The 27626-nt window shown below is 37.3% G+C and overlaps 1 protein-coding gene across 2 annotated transcripts in view; it reads left to right on the top strand.

The window, feature by feature from the left end:
- The first annotated feature begins 291 nt into the window (after positions 1-291).
- Positions 292-27626, top strand: part of LOC131436516 (hyaluronidase Tab y 2.0101-like) — a 76910-nt gene continuing 49575 nt past the window's right edge. The window contains exon 1 of one of the 2 annotated variants that reach the window (XM_058605261.1): positions 292-951. In XM_058605261.1, coding sequence (XP_058461244.1) covers positions 839-951 — 113 coding nt within the window. In that variant the 5' untranslated portion in view covers positions 292-838. Of the gene's footprint in view, positions 952-23423; positions 23518-27626 lie in introns of those variants that run through there. The other variant, XM_058605262.1, reaches the window with a different exon arrangement.

Here is a 27626-nt window from a genome sequence, read left to right on the forward strand (position 1 = left end):
TTCTATTGTTGTTATTTTAGAGCACCCGCGAACAGAAACAGAAGCCGAAGCAGACAGCATTGCGCGCTCGTTCTGCGGTGCGGTGCGATCGAACCCGCGCGGGAAAGATTCAATCAGCCGGCAGCTAGTCGGTCGTATTATGATTGAAAATTCGATTCCCTTTAGGATGGTAGTGTGACGCCAAGACCAAGATGTTTGCCGATTCTGATCGTTGTTCGACTGTTGCTGTCGCTGTCGAAGTCGTCACATGTATGCTCAGACTGTTGGTGGTCGACTCGCCGTTCGAACGAAGAAAACAGAGAGTGAGAGAGCAAACTCCATTCTAATGAATTTAAAATATGTTCCCGCGCTGGCGGCTGCTGCGGTTGATACAGTTCAAATTCGCTGCACCACTCGGCAGCGCTGGCAGTTCCAATGAAGATTCGGTTGGCGATTTGTGATTGCTTTTTTTTGTTTTTGGCGGTAGACACGGTCTCAGATTGGCGCATCCGGCTGCTGACCGATGAGAATCGACTGTGTGCGGGGTGCCGGTCCGGTCAGTGACACAGCGACCAGTAATTTATCACAATTCAAATATTAATTGCCCGGAGGACTGTCACATTCGAAAAGGAAGTTATTACGTAACACGGGTGACCGTTTGGAGAGGGTTTTGGAGTGTTTAACTGAAGTGTTTGGCTAGGAGCTTCCGTGACCGTGTGAAACAATCAGTGATGTGTGCACAGAGTAATTAAATGGCAGGGCTTCCTTGTCGAGGGCAAATTTAAGTGAAAATAAATTGAGTGATCATTAATCTAAATCAAAGTGTAGTGCGGCCAATAACGTCGCCCATAAATTCCCGATGCAGTCCGGATTGAGAACAGCTGTTGGCAGATGTGGGAAAATGTTCGATAAGTGCAGAGGCACGATACTGTCGGCACTGGCGGTTGTGTGTATCAACTTTACCGGATCCAGGTGAGTCCTCGTACAACTTTACGGTGTGCTTGCGATGAATGTAGACAAGTTAACAAGTTAAGTTCAAGGTTGATCGAATCCCTAGTTGCGTGCATAGTACGTCGGATAGACTCAAGGACACTGCTCAAGGTCAGTGACATACGGTGTAAAGTGAATTAGCACATTGTGTCAGTGTGGTGCGTGTGTGTTTTCAAGCTGAATGATACCGAAGGCCGGTGGCACTTAATGAGTTTGTGCTTTTTGGTGAAGTTTGATAACTCGTACGATTTGTATAAGGTTATAATATCGTACAATGACAGATTACTATGTGAATAAGGATATTTTTCAAATGAATTTTAATTCATTTTTTTGCCTTTCTCTATAGAAAGTCACTTAAATTTATGAAAAACCGACTCTCGACTCAGCTCGTCGAGATCGGAAAATGTATGTGTGTGCATCTATCAACAATTTTTTTTCTCGCTTAATTTTCTCAGAGATTTCTGAACCGACTTCAACAAACTTAGGCTCGTTAGAAAGCTACCCCGATCAAGTTTAAAGATCAAATGGGAGATATGATAGTATAAGTGACGTAACCGACAAAATGAGTTGTTTTTTGGCGCTCAATTTTCTCAAAAAAGACTGAACCGATTTCAACAAACTTAGGCTCGTTTGAAAGCTAATAGCTTTCAGCCATTGACCAAATTATAAGATCGAATCGGTGGAATTTTTTTTTCCGGTAATATAATGGTATAAGTGACGTAACCAACTTAACGTGTTTCTTTATTCCCCTCAATTTTCTCGAAGATGGCTGAACCAATTCAAGAAACTGAGGCTTGTTTGGAAACTAATATTGGTTCTTTAAACAGGTTTGATGTTCGAATGGCTGTATCTTACGGTTCCGGTGGTATAATGGTATAAGTGACGTAAACGTCAAAACTCATTTCTTGTATATTGTTTAACCGATATAAATAATAGCGATTTCGCATATCATGAAGTAAAAACTTCTAGTTTAGGAGATATGATCGTTAAAGTGACGTAACCGACCAATTTTTTTATCTGCATAAATATTTTAGATAGTGACCTATGACCACGTTCAAATGTTTTATTGCTGATACTTTTGGTCTGAGAAATGTTTCAAAATATATGGCATGCTTTTGTGAACCACCAGAATCAATCCTAATAAACTAAACATAAAAAAACCAGTGGAATTAACTTAATAAAACGAGATTAATCCACCTAGCAGTGATATGATACCTTTTTTTTATCAATCCGCATGTGTTTTTTGCATGGATATTCTTCGGTGTTTTAGTTCTCATGACATTATTTTAATTATCGTCGTTTTAAACGACAAATTGATATTTTAATCACTCATTACCGTGTACGGCCAAAACTGCAAATCGTATCGAATTTCAATCTTAACGTGTGACAATCATTGAACATTAGTAAGTTCCACTTTAGAGTTTTTCGTCATTAGTTATGGTACTTCCAGAGCCGGTATTCAGGAACTAGCATAACCCAAAATGATTCGAATGGCCCTAAATTAATACGCCTTACAATTTACATCTTTTATATCGGTATGAATTTTAAAAACTCATTATCTGTAATTCCAGAATCGGATAAAATTCATCAATTTTGTATGGAACCTTAAGTCCTTCAATTTGAATTTTTGTTTTTGAAGTTCGATTTGGCCTTTTTGAGAAAATGATTGAGCTTTGAGAAACGATTCGATACTGGAACCGGAATTCTAAAATTGGTGTAGCCGAAACCAGTTAAATTCACCTGAGGAGTGTGTAGACATCTTTGAGAAATTGTAGTGCGAATTAAAATTTAGATTTACATTCCGAATCCAAAAACACTATCCGGATTCGTAACGACACAATTTATAATGAGTTTAGTGACCACTCTCTAATCTTAACGACCTTCAAATTATTTGTTGAGAGGGAACCAATGACCTTAACGAAAAAAATCGTTAACAATCGGCAATTGAATCAAGAGTTCTTCAATTTCATTAATAGTATTGATGTCATAGACGACGTTGAAATTGTTCTACAGAATATAGTGCATGTGCTCCCTACTTGAAAAACATACGAGAATAATTTCAAAAACAGTTAAAATGAAAGACTCTCATTGTCCATGGATGAATTTGGGTGTATGGACACTGGTAAAAATTAAACGTAATTATCTCCATCGTGTTGAATCAAACCCACAAGACCAACACCTTAAACAAATGCTATTACATATATCTAAAAAAATCGATATCATGAAAAGAATTAGCAAGAAAGCATATTATGAAAACCTTTTTACAAAGACACCTCATTCAAAATTCTGAAGAATTATTAAAAATACATTCGGAATAACAAAAAAAAGTGACAAGATTCGCAATGTTAAAAAGTTAATGTAAACTCTGAAGTTTGTGAGATATTCAACAATTTTTTCTCCAATGTCGGCCAAGAATTAGCTGATATATTCGTATAAACCCAACTGTTTGTCCTACTGATAATGTTCGTCGTGTTAATGACTCTATATTCCTACGTCCGTCATCTTCTAGCGAAGTCATTCTACTGATACAAAATTTGGACAATAGAAAGAGCAGTGGCCCCGACAACATCTCTGCAAGTGTGCTAAAAAGTAACCCTGTTATATTTTCTAGAATTCTCTCTCAATGTTTCAATGTAATTGTTCAGACTGGTTATTACCCTGACTGCCTTAAAATGGCTAAAGTTATTCCTGCTTACAAGTCTGGTGATCGTTATGATTGTAATAAATATCGTCCTATATCGACTCTATCTGTCTTCAACAAAATCTTCGAAAAACTATTGGTTAATAAACTTCTCGAATTTTTAAACAAACATAGTGTCCTTTATAAATTTCAGTATGGCTTTAGACAAGGATCTAGCACACATACCGCTATCATAGAATTAGTAGACAATATAATGAGCGATAATGATTGGTGCCTTATTTTTAGATTTCAAAAAAGCCTTTGACACTTTGGATCACAGTATTCTCTTGGACAAACTTCAGTGCTACGGCATCAGGGGCATCGCGAACTCTATTATCAGTAGCTACTTGACAAACAGAAAACAATTCGTGTCCATCGAGGGCGACTGTAGCAATCTTACTGCCATAAACATTAGAGTGCCACAGAGTAGCAATATAGGACCACTATTATTTCTTTTGTATATTAATGATATAGGTAACCTGCAACTCACAGGGACTCCGCGGTTATTTGCCGACGACACAGCTCTATTTTATCCTAACAATGACATCAATCCTATTATAAACTCAATGGAGAGCGATTTAAGTATTTTAGATCAATATTTTAGTGCAAATTTATTGTCCTTAAATCTCATAAAAACTAAATATATGATTTTCCGGTCCATAAGGAAAATAATACCAATCCATTGTCATTATAAATTGGAACATTATATTATTGAAAAAGTGGACTGTTTCAAATATTTTTTTTTTGACCCCACGTTAACCTGGACTCACCATATTAAATCTATTGAAAAACATGTGGCATCCTACTGCGGTATTTTGTGGAGGGTCAAGTCATATGTTCCTAAGTGTGCACTTCTAAACTTTTATTTTGCTTACATCCATTCATAGCTCATTTATTTGGTATCGGTGTGAGGTCGCGCCGCTAGCTCTCATCTAAAAATCATCTCTATAATCATGTTCAATAAACCCCTACTGTTTTCAAGCTTATTGTTATACTCCTATAATACCCATAACATCTTACCTCTAGCATACTTATGTGATGTTCAAACATTACTGTTCGTTCATGATATCCTACACAACCCCTCAACTCACCATAATAACCAACTTTAACTCACTCTCGAACTACACGTCGTAGTAACAACCTGCTTCGCATTCGAGCAGTCACAAACATTGGTCAAAGAAGAATTCTTTTTGTTGCTCCAATAAAATATAACGCACTTCCATTTGGCATTCAAAGAACATCCAGCCGTGCCTTATTCGGGGCTAGACTGAAGTTTCATTTTTAGCATAGACTGAACGAGATATTTAATTGATGCAGTTCCTTAATGTATTAATATATTCCTTGTTATATAAACTGTCAACAGTAATTTATTCTTGTATAATTTTTGTTTAGATAACCAGTATCATTGTGGATCCCTTAAAAGGAAATCAATTCCACTGGGATTCCGCAATATTTATTAATAATGTTTAATTGCACACCATGAAAATACAAACATCTCAGCGTTTCTCATTATATTTATTGTAACTTAAGAGTTTCTTTTAGTAGTATTTTGCCAGATTTTTTTTTTTTGAGTTGAGATTAGTTTGCGTCCACTACCAGAGTGCTTCACAAATTGAAGCTCTTTGGTGTGGGGGAGTGTGGTAGGCAAATAAAAAAAACGAATACCGCTTAAACTGAAATAAATTTATTTTGTAATCGACTATCCAAATCTGCAAACCCGATAAACCTGATTAATTTATGTGAAATGGACATTTTTATACTAATCATCCTGTATCTCCTATACCAGAAGTCGGATCTGACTAAACTGTAAGATGTTCAATAGGATTTCAAGACCTCTCATTTGAATCATATATGGTTTTTAGGTTTCATTTCAATCTTAGATCGGCTCAGCCATCTACGAGTAAAATGAATTGCATAATCATCCTGTATCTCCTATACCAGAAGTCGGATCTGACTAAACTGTAAGATGTTTAATAGGATTTTAAGACCTCTCATTTGAATCATATATGGTTTTTAGGTTTCATTTCAATCTTAGATCGGCTCAGCCATCTACGAGTAAAATGAATTGCATAATTTAAATTTCGTTTCACATATCATCCTGTGGTTCCGCAATCAGAAGTCGAATCCAAACGTAATTCAGGAACCTTGTTTGGGAGTATACTACTTTTCATATGAATCTGAGTTTTGTAGAAAACGTTTAACCATCTCCGAGAAAATTGAGAGAAATTATTTGTCACTCACGCATTTGCTGATCTCGACGAACTCAGTTGTATGGTATATGGAAGATAAGTTCTTCCAGAATTTATTGCTGTAAGTAGTTTAAATCAATATAATTATGGAATTACTTTCAACTCGAAAATGCTGATATCATCTGGTTAACATATGCCATATTCGAACGATTATGTTGCCAAAAACGAACCGTGCTAAAATCGGTCCGAGGCAAATTGTCATGAAAAGAGATGCTGTACACAGTCTATTTGGTACTTAGAAACAATTGTATGTAACAGTAAAAAAATCGTGTTTCACGTTTCTCCCAAGCATTGCTTTGTCATACGGCGCTCAAAACGCCTACTGCTGGAATAGGGGGAAAAGTCGCTTATACAAAAATGTCGATATCTCCGTTGAAAATGGACGGATTTTCACAATCTATGGCTTGTTAGATAGCTATTACCGTGTGGAATCTAATTATAGAAACATACTCTGTTTTCAAGGTCAAGTGTGACAGATACTGTCAAAAAACTTCGTGTAACTCATTTGCGACTAGTTTGATCAAAATCGGTTCAGCCATCTCTGAGATCTCGACCTCTTAGTTGACAACACACATACAGACACACACATACACACACAGACATTTGTTCAGTTCGTCGAGCTGAATCGATTTGTATATGACATTCGGCCCTCCGGGCCTCGGAAAATTTTTCTAAAGTTTTAACGAATTCTATACCTATTTATATATATATATATATATATATATATATATATATATATATATATATATATATATATATATATATATGTATATATATATATATATATATATATATATATATATATATATATATATATATATATATATATATATATATATATATATATATATATATATATATATATATATATATATATATATATATATATAAAAGGTAAAAAGGCAAAAAATATTTTAATGAATTTGTTTCAACGAAAGAGAAAGGCATTATCACAATCGTTTTTTTCTGTATTTTCAACGTATGAGACTTACTATGCAGTTTTATTAAATAAATAAGAATAATATGCAGAGTATTTAATCGATATCGATTATATCTGATCTGCCCAAAAATACCCAATAAAAAATGCTGTTCCATATGAATAGTCAGACTAATTAAAGCTATAACAATAACTACCATAATTTTTGTATTAATTCCATAGATTATTTTTTAACTAACATTATATTGAAAACGGTTTGAAGAATTTAAGATGTTCAAATTGAAAATTTTTTCCAAGCATACTTCTGATACTGTCTCATGGAAATACAGTGAACTCAGGATACTAATTAAAAAACTGTTTTAACACTTCAAATGCCAAGGGGGTATTCGACGTTTTCTCAGAAAGTTTAGAATAATAGATATGCACTGAGGTCTTTTTTACGCGGAGGATACGTACGCACAAAAAAGCGTAGCTTCGGACTTTATCTGCGATCTGATTTTTTTTATACTAAATGTGTTCAAAAATTTATGAAACATCGAGATCTGGTGTTATCTCGACAAAAATTTATTTTAAAAAAATCAACTTTTGGACTTAATTTTGTGATTTCCGAAATCGAAAATTTTGTTTGGATGCCATATGTCTTAGAAATCATTTGGATGAATGAAGCAGTGAAGATGTGTATACATGCTTCACGGCGTATGATATTCATGAATTCGCTTTTGAAGAAACGTGAGCTTTGTTGATTTATTGAAATGGCTGTCCATGCACGAGAATGGAAGAGAGCAAACAATATTCACCCCTACTACTGTTTCTCCTTCTCACGGTTTCTCAATATTCACGGGTCTAAAAAGTGACGAAGATTACATATTCAGTTTTTGCTGACAGACTGATGACTGACTCTTAACTGTCGAATAGCTATTCAGCAGGAACTTGATTTACAGAAGTAACAAGAGTGCAGGAGCTAGTTTCTCTAGAACACCCAGCAAACGAAGCGTTTGTTTGTGCGCAATATTTACTGAGATCACCAGATCGCCATTGCTAATTGCTACACTCCTGCTACTTCTGTTTATAATATTCAAGTATAACTAAGAATTCTCACCCTCTATTAAATTGACACGAATTAAATAAGTGATATGCAACAGTTTTCGTGACATAAAGTCATCCATAACATCCGTTCGCGCTCGGAGAGCTAGTCATCAGTCTGTTAGCGAAAACTGAATATATAATCTTCATCACTTCCTAGCCCCGTGAAGATTGTTCGCTTGCAGTTAAATATTTTGTGTGAAGAACGACGCTCAGACCAACGAAAGAGAAAATTATATTCACGGCTTCTGTGCTTCATGAAGACTCTAACACCAGCACACTGTACCATCTGTTCTTGGATCTTGGAACATCTCTTAAGCATTTCCATAGTTCCAGAACATACTCAGAGGCTCCTCAGGCGCTGAAGTATCGGACATAGTAGGATTTTTCATGTTATTTACACTAAAATCAAATGTAATTTGAAAAACCTTTTTTTACGCGAAAAAATTGAAATAACGCGATGTTTTATTTAATTTAATTTACGCACACCCGGCTCTGCGCGTAAATTTAGGTTCCAATGTACAATAATGCCAAAATAATCGTAACAAAAAGTAAACAAAGAGTGATTGTCATGGGTTTTAATATCCATTTGAAATTATCATTTCGAAATAATGAAGTATTATGGTTGCCTTGTTCCACATCAATATCTCGAACAACCTCATCGAATTGATTCTTGTAGTTTATTTTTCTTCAATGGCTATCTAATTTTCATTAAAACGAATGCCAATAACATAAACCACCTTAACCATTTCACGGCCATAAGATGCCCAGGACGAAATATGTCAGTACAGTACAATATTTTAGCTATTGTGGATGTAAAGTAGGAGAGTATCTCAAAAAAACATTGCAGGGTAAATAAGTTTCCTCTAATTTCATGGGAAAAACTGTTCCTATGATCCTCAGAAATAAACAAACGAAGAGTTGGGTTTTTTATATCGTAATTCAATTTATTGCTTCAATTGCTTTAATTATCAGAATAGTAAAATAAATAGTTATGGTATTCTACGAAACGATTTCGTGTACTTATTTAGCACAAATGGACGTTGCACATAACACATTTATTATGTGTTCTCTTTTCCATACGTCGTTTTGCACATCTTATTGCAATACAGATTGACAGTTCTTTTTTTATATTGGTTCAGAAATTCGCCTTGGAAATAAGTTGTTAGAAAAAACTTCAGTAAAAAAATAGTCGATTTAATAATAATTGAAGAATCGATAACGGTTTTTATACAAGGGAAAAATATTTCCCTTGAGCGTTAAGGGGTTAACGCAGCTTCAATTTAAACAAAAAAAGGTGCTTCAGTAAATCAGCTGTGTCATTCAATGCAACCGCAAGAGGAAACTTTCCCGAACATTTTACTCTATTATTACGTGTAGTACATTGCACAAATATCATTACGACTTCCCACTCGGCAAACAGCTAGATGGGAACAGGCGGCAAGTAAGAACATTTTGCAAATGTCAGCTGACAGCTTCCTGCACCAGCACAGCACATATAGCCTCACCGACTTTACTTGCACGATACCGAGAAGATGCAGCAAAAGTTTTCGACTCGTTTGTGCACGAAAGCAGTAATTTAATTAAAACTATTCATCGCCGAAAATGTGCTTTGTATCAAATAGCTTCTGTGAGTGCTGCTCTTCTGCTTATTTCAAGCACATACAGAAATGATTCCACATGCAGTCATTTCCATTCGCTTTTACCAGAATTGTTATGGGAAACAAATAACAAATGTTTGCTGCATATGCTATTATATTACAGTTACTAAAATGATGCCATCATTTTCCTGTTGGATTTTGTTTGCACGAAAATCTTGTCTACTTTCCCATAGAAAATTTTTATTTAATCGCTAGAAAAAAATAGGTGTGTGTATGCATCGTTGAGCACTTACTTTTCTCGGATTTCAACGAACTTAGATTGAAATGAAAGTTTTCGTGGTCCCATACAAAGTTCCTGAATTTTGTTCGAATCCGACGACTTCCGGTTCCGGAATTACAGGGTTGTTAACGCAAAAACAAATAACCTATATGCACTAACTTTTCTCGTAGAAGGCTGAATCGATTATTAAAAATGTTCAACCGATTTTCACAAACTTTTCAAAACCGATTCTCACAACGAATTCAGGATGATAGAAAATCCATAGAAAAATCCTGAATTTCAGTTTTATCCGACTACCGGCTCCGAAGTTACTGGATACTGAATGTAAAAAAATTACTTTTTAGAGTATTTTCTATAAACAATCATGGAAAAATAAAAATAAGAAATAAATGGTAAAATCTTCCAATCACTGAATGACTGAACCGAATTCCACAAACTTATATTCAAATGAAAGGTCCTAAGGTTCTATACAAACTTCCTGAGTTTCATTAGGATCCGACTTGCGGTTCCGGAATTACAGGGTGATATACACAAAAAAATGAAAAAAACCCGATTTTTGCAAACTTAGATTCAAATGAGACGCCTTATGGCCTCATACAATATTCTTGAATTTCATCATGTTTTCATAAGGTAAAGTATGTTTAAAATTGCACACCGTCATTTAGAGGGACGATGCAAAAAACGGTAAAATTAGTCTAGATTTGACTTAAAACTGATTCAATTTGTAGACTATATTCGTTACTTACTAAATGAACCGACTTCAGCTATATTGCTTCCAAGTGCCCGGTTCCAGATGTGCCAGAAATAGCTCAATTTTCTCAGAGATGATTTGATCGATTTCCACAAACAGGCTCAAATAAAAATTCCCATAGTCTCATATGTTGCTTTTAAATTTCATCCGGGTCCGACTTCCGGTTCCAGAACAATAGAGCAAAGTGTGATTAATCATTTAGTGCAACGATGAAAAATAAAGACAAATTCTTATTAATTTGACTTAACTGTTTACATATTAAAAAGGTTATATTAGTTCACACCCAAAGAAAGTTTCGTATTGGTTTCAAGATTGGACAAAAAAATTCTTCACAGAATTTTCCTGTGCTATTTTTGAAAATATAAGTAATATGAGAAGGACATCATTACACCACTAGGTGGATTAAAAAAGGTTTTTTTCTGACATAACTTGCTTGGGAATAGCACGTAGTTTAACGTTGTGTACACTGTATTGATCCCTACATGTTGATCAATACCGACGCCGGCCACGTCCGAATGCAGATCTACTTGGGAAGGAAGGATTGTTAGTTCAATGCATGTTGCTACTAGAAACCGAGAAATCCTCCGCATCTCAGGAAGGGGTTGTTTGTTAGTAAATTTTCGTTTTGTCTTTATTGCTATCGATAGTCGGCTCCCGAGAATACGTTGCAATTTTATCGTAATTGCGTTTTGTATTAATGTGTGCTATTAAAGACTGTCCCAGAAAGTATGGACGCACTTTGATTCCGCTGTAAATAATTCACAAGTGTTAGATATTCAAATTTTATTCGATATACTGATGATATAAGACTACAACAACAAAATATTATTCTCAACATTTGCTACTTAGCCATTGTAAACTAGCTGGCGCACCTTCTTGCGAATGTTCCTCATCAAATTCCGTACAGACTTCTTGGCGACAAGTTTTGACACTTTTTTCCAATCTTTTTCGAACTGTTGAATGGTTTCGGCTGCCGAGACATGTTTCCTAAGATGTGCCTTCGTTAATGCACAAAATTCGAGTAGTGGGAAGAAGCAAGATCTTGCCAGAAAACAGCAGGATCCTTGAAGCTTCGAATCATGGGTAGAAGTCGTTTTTATAAACATTCCTTGATGTATATTTCGCTGTTCATTGAAGCAGTAATGATTAAGGGTTTCGAAATCTTACCACAGCTACAAATTGTTTGCCAGACAATAGCTTTCTTGCCAAATTTTTCGATTTCAATCGATGTCTCGGACTGGTTTAACACTTGCCCTTCTCGCACTGTATAATATTGTGGTCCCGGCAAGGATTTGTAATCGAGTTTCACGTAGGTTTCGTCGTCTATGATTATGCTTTCGAACCCTCGGCCTGATCGATGCTTCTTGTTTCGGACTACGTTTTGGTTGTTTCTGCTTCTTATAGGTTCGAAGATTCAAACGTTCTTTAGCACGAAGAACATTTGACTTCGAAGTGCCCACTTTTTTGGCCACATCCCGAACTGAAACCTCCTTCTTTTGCTCGAACGCCTTCAGTATACGTTTATCCAACTGAGGATTAGCAGGACCTTTTTTCGACCCGTTTTCGGTTTATCCTCAAAGGATTCCATTCCGCACGGCTTTTTCACTTTTCAACGTTGTTCTGCTGAAAGTCCACGCATTTCGAAACAAACTAATGAAAACGAATAAACAACTGCACAAGTGGTTAGAGAAGAGTGTAAACAACAGGACGCAGTCATAAAAATTGGCAGCGGTTTTTGGTTACATCCATACTTTCTGGGACAGTCTTTTTAATACTTCCATCAAAATACGAAATATCTTTCGAAACCACTACTGAAAAAATAAAAAAAAAATAAAGACTCGCGGATAGGTTTGCTACAGACCAAGTTTAGATTTTCAGCTTGATTGACGTGTAAATTTTCGCACATTCCCTAGAAATCTGATAACACCGACAGTGATTTGCAAATGGCGCTTCGATCGGTTGACGTCGTTTATTTTTTGGTGGTAAATTCGCAGTTGCCGTTTGCTTGAATTTTTTTTGCGAATCAATAATATTCAATAAATAACACTTATCAACACTTGCCGCAGCTGAACTATCACTCAAAGTAACTGTTTCGACCAATTATTTAAGTATGAGTTGTTTGATAATATTTGAAAAGATTTGAACAAAAATTTCTGAATGTGTAGACTGTCACAAAGAGCTACTTTGCATACTTTGTTTTTTTTTTTGTCGTGAATACGACTTACTTTACTATGGGGTGCCTTTTCAAAATTTACCCTCTGAGAGAGTGATAAGTTTTTGTTCGCGGACATCTCTTGTTGTATCTAACGAATCAACATAATTTTTGCTACATGCCATCGGGAATATGATCACAATTTTATGATAAAATATTCAGTTGTGTGACATAATCTCAAATAATTCAAAATTAAACTTTTCTGAAATATTTTGTATAAACGAGTATCAAAGGGGATAATCCATAAGGCGCGTTTGCCTTGCTCGTATTTTTAAAACTCATAGCTCAGTGATCTGCGAAAGGATTTATATAATCTAACTACCAATAGAATCGAAATTTTTCAACTTAAACGTATAAAGAAAAAGCATTGAAATATTTCAATAGTACACAATTAAAAAACCTGTCTTATTTGATCCATGTCAACACCAGCCAATCAGAACGCGTTCTGAGGAAGAAAACAAAATATCTGCTGCTGTACAACAAATCGTTCGTGAAAATGTTCCGAACAGTGTTTAATATCGTAGTGAGTTCCACAATTTGGTCCTTCTGAAAGGTAGGAATGAATCCCGTACAGCATCCGGATAGTTTCTTTCAATGTAATGCAAATCCGAAATGAAATATCGAAGTCAAAATTCTATATGCTGCTATTTTTATAATCGTTAGGACCGCCGTAAAAACAAACCTCTCAACAAAAATAGGATCAGTTTGGATTCTATCACCACTACGAGCAGATGTATTTTGTGTCTTTTGCAAAGCTAGTTTCGCTTCCGACAAGAGCGATTACGTCACAGCTGCCAGTCATTTGCATTGATGAAAAAACAACGGTGGAGAGCATTTCACAAAATCAGCCGTTCTAATGGCTCTAAAAGTTTACTAAAGAACTATTAGGATTTGTTGTTCGCAAATCGAAAGCAAATATTCTCAGTTTAATGCAAATCTAGAACAGTTTGATTAGATTTTTGCACTTTTCGCTGTGTGAAATTCACAGTAATCTAAACCAAGTGAAGCCTTCTTTGTTTTTGCGAAAAATGTGAAAAAGGAGAATGCTTGCATAATTCATACAATTGATCAACTAATTGATATTCGGAAGTGTTAAGGAACATGTCAGTTGTTTTCGTATTCACGAAATCCAGTCATGTCTCTGACATTACCCACCAGCCATTTTTTCACAATTGATCTTTGACCAAACTTTTTTAACCAATGCTTTCCAAATCGTTATAGTGGGAAAACTACAAATTCTACAAAAAATGTAGTGGTTTTCATAAAATCAGTAAAATTTCCGAGTAAAAATACTGAAAAAAATTCTTATCGAATCCTACACTGGAAAAATTGATTTGAAGCATTTTAAATCGATTTACATTAAAACCCCATTTTTGATTTTAAAAAAATTTTGTCCTAAGACTGATGATTACGTTCCCTACGAACCGCTCATACATTGCAAGATGGACGCATTTAAGGAAAAAAAAACTTGTTTTAATCCTCCTTGTAGTGCTATATATCTCACTTTGTTGTTCCGGAACCGGGAATGAGGTTCGAACAAAGGTCAAAAGCAGTATATTTTTATATACTTTGACTTTTTATTTGACTCAGTTTTGAATCATATTTAGAAGCATTTCTACGCATTATCGCTCTATATGACAGCTTGCAATTTCATACACACTACCCTGTATTCCCCGATCTGGATAAACTTATTAACTTATGGAAACATAATACTTTCCATTTGAATCTGAATTTGCGAATATCGGTTCAGCCGTTTCTGAGAAACTGGAGTAATTTCCGGTTTGGAACATACGAGCCCTATTCCGATATTTCTGGAAACAGGAACGATGATTCGGTATACTCAAAGTCAACGTATTTGGCCATGAACTAACCATTGGAATGGAATTTTTATACTAATCAGCCTGTAATTCCAGAATAGGAAGCTATATCCGGATAAAATTCGGTAGTGTTATATCGGGTTGTAAGACCTTTCATTTAAGCCTAAGTTTGTGAAAATTTGATGAACGGTCACTGAAGTAATCGAGTAAACTTTGTTAGTTCATATGGCACATTTCATCCCGCAACTCCCGAACGAGAAGTCGGATCCAGATGAAAATTAATTCCACGCTATGGGATTATAAGGCCTTCAATTTAAATCTAAGTTGAAGGAAATCGGTTAAGCGGTCTCTCAGAAAATCGAGTGCACTTTTTCCTCATTTTTTTGCTCATTTTACCCTGTTACCGGAAGTTCGATGCAGATAAAATTTAATAGCAATCTATGAAACCAAGAAACCTTTCATTTGAATCTAAGTTTGTGGAAATCAAGGTAGCCATCCCTGATCTTTCCTCAGAATTAAACAGTAAAATAAAGAAGTAATAATGCAATAATATTATAATAAAGAAGCAATAATGCAAAATTTTGACATAAACTCTTTTCAATGGAATTATTGATTATTAAAAAATATGTATATTTAGTAGCTATATTAAACAATACCTTCTCAAAAACTAAGTTTCATTGATTTCTTAGATGGTTATGACTTTCATTTGCTTAGTTTTCGATAAAATTACACTGAAAAAAAAGTCAGATTAGACAAGAAAAAGTTTTTTTTAAATAACTTTTTTTTTTCCTTAAAAGTGTCCAACTTGAATTTTTGACTATAGGTACCGAACATAATCACCTAAAAATCTTGTAACGATATTTCATCCAAATTATAAATGTTTTAACTTTTTTTTATAAATATAATAAATAGTTATAGAATTCGCTCGAACATTAGAAAAATTTTCCGAAGCCAATCGATTCAACTCGACGAACTGAGCAAATGTTCGTGTGTGTGTGTGTGTGTGTGTGTGTGTGTGTGTGTGTGTGTGTGTGTGTGTGTGTGTGTCTGTATGTGTGTTGTCAACAAAGAGGTCGAGATCTCTGAGATGACTGGACCGATTTTGATCAAACTAGTCGTAACTGAAAGGTCTCCCCGTCACCCTGAACGCCAATGTTGCAAATATTCTTCTTGAAACTATTTCATTCATCGATCTTCGCAACGAATATTCTTCTATTACTTACGAGAAGGGCGAACAACGTTGATCTGTTCACTGCACGAAAGAGATAACGGTGAAAATAAATAAGCAATAATCGTAGAGAACCCGAAAATACTAATGCATTCTTCGCTGCTGGTATACATCGTGCATGTTCGTTTTATACATTCGTTTGACATTCGTCCATTTACTTTACTCTTCGAATTGGTTCGAATAGCGTCACTGCAATGATCGTTGGTTCCCATTCTTCGCGAAGCATTCTTCATCTAATTAATTCATCATATCTCGTGAGGCAGCAGCAATGGGAGAGTGCTGGAATATTATTCATCACATACACATAAGACTATGGTAATAAGGCAGGGGGAAACGTCTTAATTTGCTTGTTTCAAAGACAGCACGAACGATCATCGCGAATTAGGTTTTGAAGATGATCGCTGTCTGAATATTCGTTCCATATTCGCATTAATTCATTAGAAGGTATGGTCAATGCGAATAACAACTGCAATGAATAGATCTTCGTGCGAGCAACGAAGCAGCGTCGGATTCGTTCGCACCCGAATATACGGACAAGTCCGAATACCAGAACGGTTATCGAACAAAGGCGAAACGAAGCGAACGATGATCATTGGCGTTCGTTGTATTTTTGATATTCGAGCAACATTGCTGAACGCTATTGAATGATTTTGAGATCGGATGTTTACTTTTTGAGTTATGCTTTGCAAAATCTTGACAATATCTATCACAACTGACCTTGAAAATAGAATGTGGTTCTAGACTTAGATTCCGCACGGTAATAGCTATCCATCAAGCCATAGATTGTCAAAATCCATCCATTTTTAACGGAGATATCGATATTTTTGTGTAACGACTTTTCGCCTTACTGAAGTAGTAGGAGTCTTACGCGTTTGATGATAAAGCGCTGTTTCGGAGCCAAATGAAACGCGATTTTTTATACTGTTACAAATAATTGTTTCTAAGTACCAAAAAGATCAACCACGGAACCACAGGATCATATGTGAAACGATATGAAATTAAATAATCCAACTCATTTTTCTCGTAGATGGCTGAACCAATCTAAAATTCAAATGAAATCTAAGAACCATCTATAATTGGAATGAAAGGTCTTAAAATAAAACTCAAATCAAACATTTTACTTTTTAGTCAGATCCTACTTCCGGTTTAGGACATACAGGGTGATTAGTATAAAATTGTTCATTTCACATAAATTAATCAGGTTTATCGGGTTGGCAGATTTGGATAGTCGATTATTTTAGTTTAAGCGGTATTCAATATTCGATTCGGAAGGTACCCAAACAGGTGAATTTAACTGATTTCGGATACACCGATTTTAGAATTCCGGTTCCAGTATCAAATCGTTTCACAAAGCTCAATCATTTTCTCCAAAAACGAAAAACGAAAAACTCTAAGGTGGAACTTACTTCAACATCTCATGGAATCGATTTAGTCGATTGTCAAACGTTAACATTGAAATTCGATACGATTTACAGTTTCGACATTACATTTGCCATTTAAAACGACAATAATTAAAATAATGTCATGAGAACTAACGCACCGAACAATATCCATGCAAAAAAAAACACATGCGGATTGATAAAAAAAAAGGTATCATCTCACTGCTAGGTGCATTAATCACGTTTTTTTTCATGTTTTTGTCCAAAAACTTCACCAATTTCGTAAAAATCACTCATACAACACTTTTTTGTATGATTTGTAATTTTTCGGTTACAGCCATTTGAAAAAAAAATGGTAAAAAAAATTTGGCCCTTTTCAAAACACAGTCTAGATGATTTTTGGTAAAATAAAGCATGCAAAGTGGTTTTTGGTGACAAAGTCTTTACGTGATAGATCCACCTAGCAGTGCGGCTATACCTTTTTTTATCAATCAGCAAGTGTTTAGTTTAGTTTTCATGAAATTGTTTTAATGACCGTCGTTTTAAATAAATTGTTATTAAAACTTTGAAACTGCAAAATTCGTCTTGCATAGAAAGATAGAAATTATATGAAACCTTAAAATAATTCCTTTCAATCTAAACGTGTGACAATCGATTAAGCATTTCATAAGATGTAGAAACGAGTTCCTCTTTAATTTTTTCTATCTTTATTTATAGTCACCAAAATAGTTCGTATGTCCATAAATTAGTAGGTGTTCATTTTATTCGTTTTAGCCTATTCCCGATGCATTCGGAAACGGAATTCGGATATCAGTGTAGCCGAAGTCAGTTAGATTCGCCCAATGGATTGTGGGGATTCGAAATATTTGAGAAATCGTAGTGCGTTCCACATACAATTTTTGAGTGCCTTCCGGGAACTCCGGTAAAACTGAAATAAGTTTATTTGGTCGTTGACTCTCAAAATCTGTGAATCCGATAAACCCGATAAAGGGTATACCCGGGTTTTCATACAAAAACTGCCCCAAACAGAACAAAAATTTATATACGCTGTTTAAAGGGTTTATATTGGAAATGATTTTCCCATAATTTTAACCCTTTAATTGTCATATTCGTGGAGTAAGGGTGGACCTTCTGATTTTCATTTAATTCAATTTTTTCAAAAACCTCTTGAAAAAAATCAGGAATATTTTAGGAATTATGGGAAACCTCTCTGATTTTTTTCAGAATTTTTCAAAATGTATTTCATGTAAAAAAAAATGTTCAAAATTTTCTATTTTTTTTAATCGCACTTACAATTTTGGTACCACTCTAGATTTTACATCAAAAATAAATCATTTATGAGTACATTTCGCTGTATATTTTCAAAATTTAAAAGAATGTGGACGGGTATAATATCAGACTATAAAAAAATAATTCATTAGAAAAAGCATGCGTCTCCATCAAATTGTCATCATCCGATGGAGACGCATAGTATTTAGTTCTAAAATCATATATCACATGCCCTTAGAACTAAATACCATGCGTTTCCGTCTACAACTTGAGCTCAGGGTTTGAGTATTGACGTAATTAATAATGATAAAAGAACTTTATTCCTTATGTTATTTACACACGCCCGCACGACTGGGTCGATATACCAAGCAATGATGTAGGGAATGCATTAGTGAACATGTGTGCCATTTTATTATTTTATTAATATCAAGTATATAAATTAACAAAAGTATTTGGTTGGAATTGATGAACATTTAAATCATCTGTTTTATTCCTCCTAGGGGTGCACAGATATATTATTGTTTTAGGTAAAGAATAATATTTCCTTAGTGTAGCATACAGGGCTGAGAAAATAAAGAAAATAAAGACCTCATAAAAACGAGATCACTGCCGAAGAATCTTTTCAAGATCAGTTGATCAGTGAATCATATCGATCAATATCGGTACTGATCTTCCGTCACACAATGGGTAGTGATTTTGAACTAAAATGATTCTTGATTTATGTAAGTTCAATCATTGGATGATTCGATAAGCTTTGATTTTGGTGGAGCAAAATCACATATGATCAAGATAAGACATGACATGACGTCTGAAATAGTTGACTCCCGCCCTTTTTCAAATGGAGTACAATTGAATAAACTGCATCAGAATCAGATAAGAGAAATTCTTATGATATACTATTATCAATGCTAGAAAATCAAATTACTGAAAAAATTGTCAGTGCATAACTTAAGTTAAACCGTTTGAAGGCATCTTTTTCTTTTTTACTAATATTAGGCAAAATTTATTAATATCGCTAATTTACTCGCTCCTCCGTGCACTTTTGCTAATCACAACAGAAATGATTTCCTGCATCATTCATTTCCGAATTTACAAGCAGAAGCTTTCACATCAACAAATACACGTTTCCCTATAGAATGTAAACGTTTATTGTGGAGATTTTTTTCAGGGAATAGGGCAAAAGCAGTAATATAATTAGGTATTTCAAAAATGCGCTCTTTGAAAATATTGGACGTCACATTCCAAACACCCCCCCCCCCCACCCTTCCCCTTGTCACAAAAGGTCACGTTTTATGAACACCTCCCTCCCCCTTGTGGCGTGACGGGGACAGCCCCCTAAGAAATACTATAAACCAGATAGAAATCAAGTCAAAGCGTTTGCAGCAGATGCCGAAGACCCAAAAAGATCGTATTAATTCGCAGCTGTTGGGAACCTTGGTTTATACAGCGGTCATCTCTGATATCTCATCCTCTTTGTTGACAAAACACATACTGACACCCACACATGGACATTTGCTCAGTTCGTCGAGCTGAATCGATTGGTGTATGGTCCTTTTGAAACTATAGAAATAAAACAATAAATTTCACAGATCCCCAACTTGAAACAAATCTGGAGAGTTTATTTTTCATTCAAACATTGTCAAATTTCGAGCTATGATTCTTGATTTCTTGATAAAAATTTATAGCATTAATGAATACTAAAATTAATAATCTTATTTTTGACTTACTGTCCCTTGACATCACTGCGCGAGAATATATCAACCGTGTGTTTTTGCCTTTCTCATATAGAAAGGTTATGCAATCACTGTGAAAACCGACTTTTGAACCGAGGCCCGGAGGGCCGAGTGTCGTATACCATTCGACTCAGTTCGTCGAGTACGCAAAATGTCTGTGTGTGTGTATGTGTGTGTGTGTGTGTGTATGTGCGTATGTGTGTATGTAACGTTTTTTTGCACTAACTTTTCTCGGAGATGGCTGAACCGATTTACACAAACTTAGATTCAAATGAAAGGTCTTGTGATCCCATACAAAATTCCTGAATATTATTTGGATCCGACTTCCGGTTCCGGAATTATGGGGTAAAATGTGCAAAAAATTGTGAAAATAAGTGCACTAACTTTTCTCAGAGATGGCTGAATCGATTTTCACAAACTTAGATTCAAATGAAAGGTCTTGAGGTCCCATACAAAATTCCAGAATATTATTTGGATCCGACTTCCGGTTCGAGAGTTATGGGGTAAAATGTGCAAAAATAAGAAAATATGTATTTTAACTTTTCTCATAGATGGCGTGACCGATTTTCACAAACTTAGGTTCAAATGAAAGGTCCTGTGGTCCCATGCGTTATTCCTGAATTTCATGCGGATCCGACTTCCGGATCCGGAAATATAGGGTAAAGTGTGTTAAAAATTGTACACCAACACTGAAAATGGGGAAAAAGCGTAAAAAATTTTCTAAATCGACCTCAAATCTTTTCCAATTTGATGGTTTTTATCAGTAGACGGTCAAGTAAACCGATTTCGGTTATTCTTTTAAGAATCGAAGAAAATTTTTTTTTGCCTTTCTCATATAGAAAGGTTATGCAATCACTGTGAAAACCGACGATTGAACCGAGGCCCGGAGGGCCGAGTGTCATATACCATTCGACTCAGTTCGTCGAGTACGCAAAATGTCTGTGTGTACGTATGTGTGTATGTAACGTTTTTTGCACTAACTTTATGGGGTAAAATGTGCAAAAAAATGAAAATATGTGTTCTAATTTTTCTCATATATGGCGCGGCCGATTTTCACCAGCTTAGGTTCAAATGAAAGGTCCCATACGTAATTCCTGAATTTCATCCGGATCCGACTTCCGGATCCGAAAATATAGGGTAAAGTGTGTTAAACATTTTATACCATCACTGAAAAGAGCGAAAAACCGTAAAAAGTTTTCTAAATCGACCTCAAATCTTTTCCAATTGATAGTTTTTATCAGTAGACGATCAAACAAATCTATTTTGATTATTCTTTTAAGAATCGAAGAAAAATAATTTTGAAGAATACCACAGTATTATATATGATAGTTTGATTGATATGAGAAAGGCATCATTACACCACTAGGTGGATTAAAACAGGTTTTGTTTTTTTGTTCTAAATTTAGCTCAAAACAATTTCAGATTATAGATTCCGACGATTGTTGGCCTAACGACCCGATTCCCAGCTCCCGGCTCCGGAAGCACCGAAAATTGTAACCAAAAGCTTTTAAACGGAAAAAAATTTTGCTCGAAACTGTTTACAAATTGAGAAGGTTATACTACTCTTAGTAATATTTATGGAAATATGAATTATATGAGAAAGGCTAGGTGGAATCAAACAGGTTTTTGATATTTTATCGCAACTGAATTCAATTGAAATTTCAGAAGTAACAGTGCTGATGATGTATGCTTTTCCTTATTTGGAACATGATGATTTAGAAAACTAATTAGCCTTCCACCAACGGAAGCAATACATCATGTTACCTATGCAAAACTAGCTGATGAAGCAGGACCGAAACACAATACAAACAGAATTGTGACACCGGAATTTACCAGCACTTCAAAGCCTGCAACTGCCAATAAACTCAATACCCACCAATCTGTGTCGAAGTTTAATTGTCATCCACGTTTTGCTGAAACCACATCAAGCTGATTGCAAGTTAACGTCAACACTCGCGTCAACATGCTAGGAACGCACTGCTCTACATTCTGAGCGAATCTTCTCCAACGTGTGATTTAGCGATAAGATTTCATCCGCCATCTTACCCGTTTTGCACATTAGTATATACATACAAGAAAGCCGCCGAGCGGGGGTTTGACAGTTGGGGTTGTAATACCAGTCGATTACACCAGCACCAGGGACGACTATCGGTGCGAAACTAGGGCACAATGGCACCGAACGAATCTATTGACTTCGACAAAACCAACGGCAATCTGGTTCGGGTCGGTTCGAGCCAGAAGTGATTGATCGTTGATAGGCAAATTTATGCATGATTATTTTCTGTCGGCAGAATTCAATCTGTGCGCTCCGTACGGCTTGTACGCCTCGAGTATAGATTTATCGAACTCATTAAGGTACGCTACATTGACGCATTACAGGGAAATAAAAGTTGAAGAGATGGTCTTTTGACAACTACGTTAAGCAATAGGACCGTGTGATGTTAATAGAGTTTTCAATATTCTCGACTGAATAAGAATAGTGTCACGAAATTCTTCCACCATGACACAGTTTTGAGCATTATGACAAAATCTAGTTCGAGAAATTGAAATGTTTATTTTTTAGCAAGGTTTTGGCAAGGAAAATCTTAATCAGTTTCTCACTGCATCGCGCGAATGATGTCTAGTAGATAGAAACCAATACAGCAGTGCTGTTCCAGCAAGCGCCACGATCCATGGCCCTTTGGCATGGTGCTTTTGGGAAAATGTGATTATGAATGAAAGCACTGTGGGAATATTCATTCACGTTTTGTGACCCAGAGTGCGCGATATGAATAATTTAACCAGTGGTACGGACAGTACATCTTCTGTATATGCTTGGTGTTGGATTAACAAAATGAACATTGAATGTACCACCAGCAGCTGCGACATTGACAAAATTCTGCTCGAAGGACATCGGATGATGACACTGACAATCAACAGTAGAAGCAGCCAGGTAGTATTTCTAGCTAAACACTGACCTAAATATTTTCTTTTTTTTTCTATTTGCAAACAAGCGATACAAAAATCACTTTTGGATTAAATTCCAAACTGAGCACGGCACATTCGATTTGTTGGCGCTCGCACTATGAGGTAGTAGTCAACCGAGACTAAATCGACGTGAACCAATTCTACAAATGGAAAACACCTGCGCAAATGCGTCACTGAGTGGTTGTGATGTGTTTGACTGTATGCGCTGTGCAGTCCGGACTCCGGTACCGATGTAATCAAAGTTGGTTTATATGCAGTTCGGTTTTACATCTCATCCAAGTCAGTCGATAAAACAAAGCCGCTTACGTTGGAAACAGAAGAAACCAAGTACAGTATTGTGTAGTGAGCAATAGACCTCGAAAGTGAGTGAACCAAACGAACAAAAGCTACCGCCGACACGAAAGAATACAATTGTTGTTGACTTCAGGCAGTGCAAAATTCGACCTTCGATACGAGAACTTTAAGGTTTGCTTAAGGAGCAAATGCAGCTGGACATTAAACGTGTGCATTTACTTAAATGCAATAAGACGAATAATGTTGTTTACATCCAGTTTTATAAAGAGTTGGATGCAATTCAATTCGCAAAAGACAATAACAATGTGCACTATGTGGAGCACGAGAACATTAAGTACAACATTCCAGTATATATGGATGATAGTGCTATAGAAGTGCGTGTGCATGATCTTCACTCAAGTGTCACCGATTATTATATTCGCAAAACTATGTCCCAATACGGAGAGATTCTCTCTATCGAAAAAGAAAAGTGGAAGAATTTTTTCCCCGGTATGGCGTACGTTTATTACGCATACACTTGAAGAAGCCTATACCTTCTTATTTGATTTTCGGTCAAGGTACAAGAATTCCGTGCAAATCACTTGTGCCCCTCAATCCTCGCAGGAGGGAAATGGAAGCTCCTCTCCCCCTAGAAAAAGGGTGACAACGAAATACAACTCAAAAAAAACTTTATTCAAAAAATCGGCTCAATCGGCCACGTAAAGCTTGTACGCAAATAGGCCTGAATAAAAAATATCTTTTAAATAAAAAAAAAGTTGGTTTACATGACCATCAACTAAGTAACACAACCTTTAAATTGGATTAGGTTTTGATCAAATTCAGAAGATTTTTTCGACGGTTGATGTACACCCAAACCTCCATTTACGTAACAAACGGGGGTTCGTAAATCGAATCATACGTAAAAAAAGTTTACGTTATTTTGAAATTTCAACGTAAGAAAAGTTGTTGTTACGCATACGTATTATTGGATATGTATAATATAATGGATAATTTTAGAACGAAAATCATCGAAAAACGAAATGAAAAAGGATGTTCTAAGTCACTTCAATATCTAAGATGGCGACTTTTGGTATATCGATATTCGTTACAAACCATCAGAATATGAGTATTTTCGGAACGGGTTTGATGAGCAGATGTCGGAAAACGATGTTTGCTCCCGGTGAACGACCGCAACTAGGTTAAAGCCGGGTATAAATAAATGATATAAAAAAAACATTGGTTGGTAAAGGCTGGGTAACGGGCAACACGACCCCATTGAGGTCATCAGCCTCTTCCCAGTAACTCCTATCCCTACCTCCCCGTGGAACCGGCTGGGCTGCGAGCAACCTTAGGGAAGATCGGGTAACCAACCCCGGTGGGAACTTTGGTCGTAGGCTGACAGGGAAGGGGGGGGGGGGGGGGGGTTTGCTTCTGCAAGCGTGAGCGTCTGTTCTCCAGGTTAGGAGCGGATTACAACAGCGTCTGTTCCCTATGTTAGGGGCGGCTGATCGACGTCCGAGTACCAGTGAAGGACTCTAAGCTCAACTATGCACTATGGTCTTCCGGAAATTTAGGGGGTTGGTGTCCGGCCCTGCGAGCCAGCCGTAAAAAAACTATTGCAACGGAAAATCAGCAAGAGAGTAATACGAATCGAGACCAATGGCAAGGACCCCTGCGACGAAAAAGGACTTGCGATTGGAAGCTCGGTACGTGGAACTGCCGATCTCTCAACTTCATCAGGAGCACCCGCATACTAGCCGATCTACTGAAGGACCGCGGGTTCGGCATCGTAGCGCTGCAGGAGGTGTGTTGGACAGGATCTATGGTGCGAACGTTTAGAGGTGATTATACCATCTACCAGAGCTGCGGCAATACACGCGAACTGAGAACAGCTTTCATCGTGATGAGTGATATGCAGAGGCGCGTGATCGGTTGGTGGCCGATCGACGAAAGAACGTGCAGGTTGAGGATCAAGGGCCGTTTCTTCAACTTTAGCATAATCAACGTGCACAGCCCTCACTCCGGAAGCACTGATGATGACAAGGACGCATTTTACGCGCAGCTCGAACGTGAGTACGACTGTTGCCCAAGCCACGACGTCAAGATCATCATAGGAGATCTAAACGCTCAGGTAGGCCATGAGGAGGAGTTCAGACCGACGATTGGAAGATTCAGCGCCCACCAGCTGACAAACGAAAACGGCTTACGACTCATCGATTTTGCCGCCTCCAAGAACATGGCCATTCGTAGCACCTTCTGCTAACATAGCCTCCCTTATCGTTACACCTGGAGATCACCACAGCAGACGGCCGCAAATCGACCACGTTCTGATTGATGGAAGGCACTTCTCCGACATTATCGACGTCAGGACCTATCGTGGCGCTAACGTCGACTGTAACCACTATCTGGTAATGGTGAAACTGCGCCCAAAACTCTTCGTCATCAACAATGCACGGTACCAACTACCGCCACGGTACAACAGAGAGCGATTGAAGCAACCGGATGTCGCCTCAGTATACGCGCAGAATCTCGAGGCAGCGTTGCCAGACGAGGGCGAGCTCGATGTGGCTCCCTAGAAGACTGCTGGAGTACAGTAAAAGCAGCCATAAACAACGCAGCCGAGTGGACCGGCGGGTACGTGGAACGGAGTCGACGGAACGAATGGTTCGACGAAGAGTGCAAAGTGATTTTGGAGGAGAAGAACGCAGCGCGGGCGGTAATGCTGCAGCATGGAACCCGGCAGAACGTGAAACAATACAAACAGAAGCGGAAAGAGCATCTTTCGGGAGAAAAAACGCCACCTGGAAGAAGCGGAGTGCGAGGAAATGGAACTGCTGTACCGCTCTCAAGAAACACGGAAATTCTCAACAAATCTCGCAACGGCCCTGTGCCGCGAGCCGAAATGTGCAGGGATAAGGACGGGAGCCTCTTAACGGATGGACGTGAGGTGATTAAAAGGTGGAAGTAGCACTTCGAAGAGCACCTGAACGGCGCGGAGAACGTAGGCATGAGGGTTCAAGATGACGGGAGAAACGACTACGTCAGTGCAGCAGAAGACGGAAATGATCCAGCTCCCACATTGAGGGAAGTTAAGGATGCCATGCACCAGCTCAAAACCAACAAAGCAGCTGGTAAAGATGGCATCACAGCTGAACTCATAACGATGGGCCCAGAAAAGTTGGCCACGTGTTTGCCCCGATTAATAGCCAGGATTTGGGAAACCGAACAGCTACCGGAGGAGTGGAAGGAAGGGGTAATTTGCCCCATTCACAAGAAAGGCGACCATTTGGAATGCGAGAATTTCCGAGCGATCACAATTCTGAATGCCTTCTACAAAGTGTTAACCCAGATCATCTTCCGTCGTCTATCACCTAAAATGAATGAATTTGTAGGAAGTTATCAAGCCGTCTTCGCCGATGGCCGATCGACAACGGACCAGATCTTCACCGTGCGGCAAATCCTCCAAAAATGCTGTGAATACCAGGTCCCAACGCATCACCTGTTCATCGACTTCAAGGCAGCGTACGATAACATCGACCGCATAGATCTATGGAAAACTATGGGCGAGAACAGCTTTCCTGGGAAGTTGACTTGAATGATCAAAGCGACGATGGACGGTGTGCAAAACTGCGTAAGGATCTCGGGTGAACTATCCAGTTCATTCGGATCTCGCCGAGGACTGCGATAAGGTGACGGACTCTCATGCCTACTATTCAACATCGCCTTGGAAGGAGTAATGCGACGAGCCGGGCTTAACAGCCGGGAACGATTTTCAAGAAATCCAGTCAATTTGTGTGCTTTGCGGATGACATGGACATTATCGTGAGAAACTTTGGAACGGTGGCAGAGTTGTACACACGCCTGAAACGCGAAGCAGCAAAGGTTGGACTGGTGGTGAATGCGTCGAAAACAAAGTACATGCTAGTAGGCGGAACCGAGCACGACAGGATTCGTCTAGGAAGTAATGTCACGATAGACGGGAATACCTTCGAGGTAGTGGAAGAATTTGTTTATCTCGGATACTTACAAACGACTAACAACAATGCAAGTCGTGAAATATGAAGACGCATCATCAGTGGAAGTCGTGCCTACTACGGGCTCCAAAAGGATCTGCGGTCAAAAAAGATTCACCCCCACACGAAATGTACCATGTACAAAACGCTTATAAGACCGGTGATCCTCTACGGACACGAAACAT

The sequence above is a fragment of the Malaya genurostris genome, chromosome 3 (assembly GCF_030247185.1).
Source record: "Malaya genurostris strain Urasoe2022 chromosome 3, Malgen_1.1, whole genome shotgun sequence".
Taxonomy (NCBI): Eukaryota; Metazoa; Arthropoda; class Insecta; order Diptera; family Culicidae; genus Malaya; species Malaya genurostris.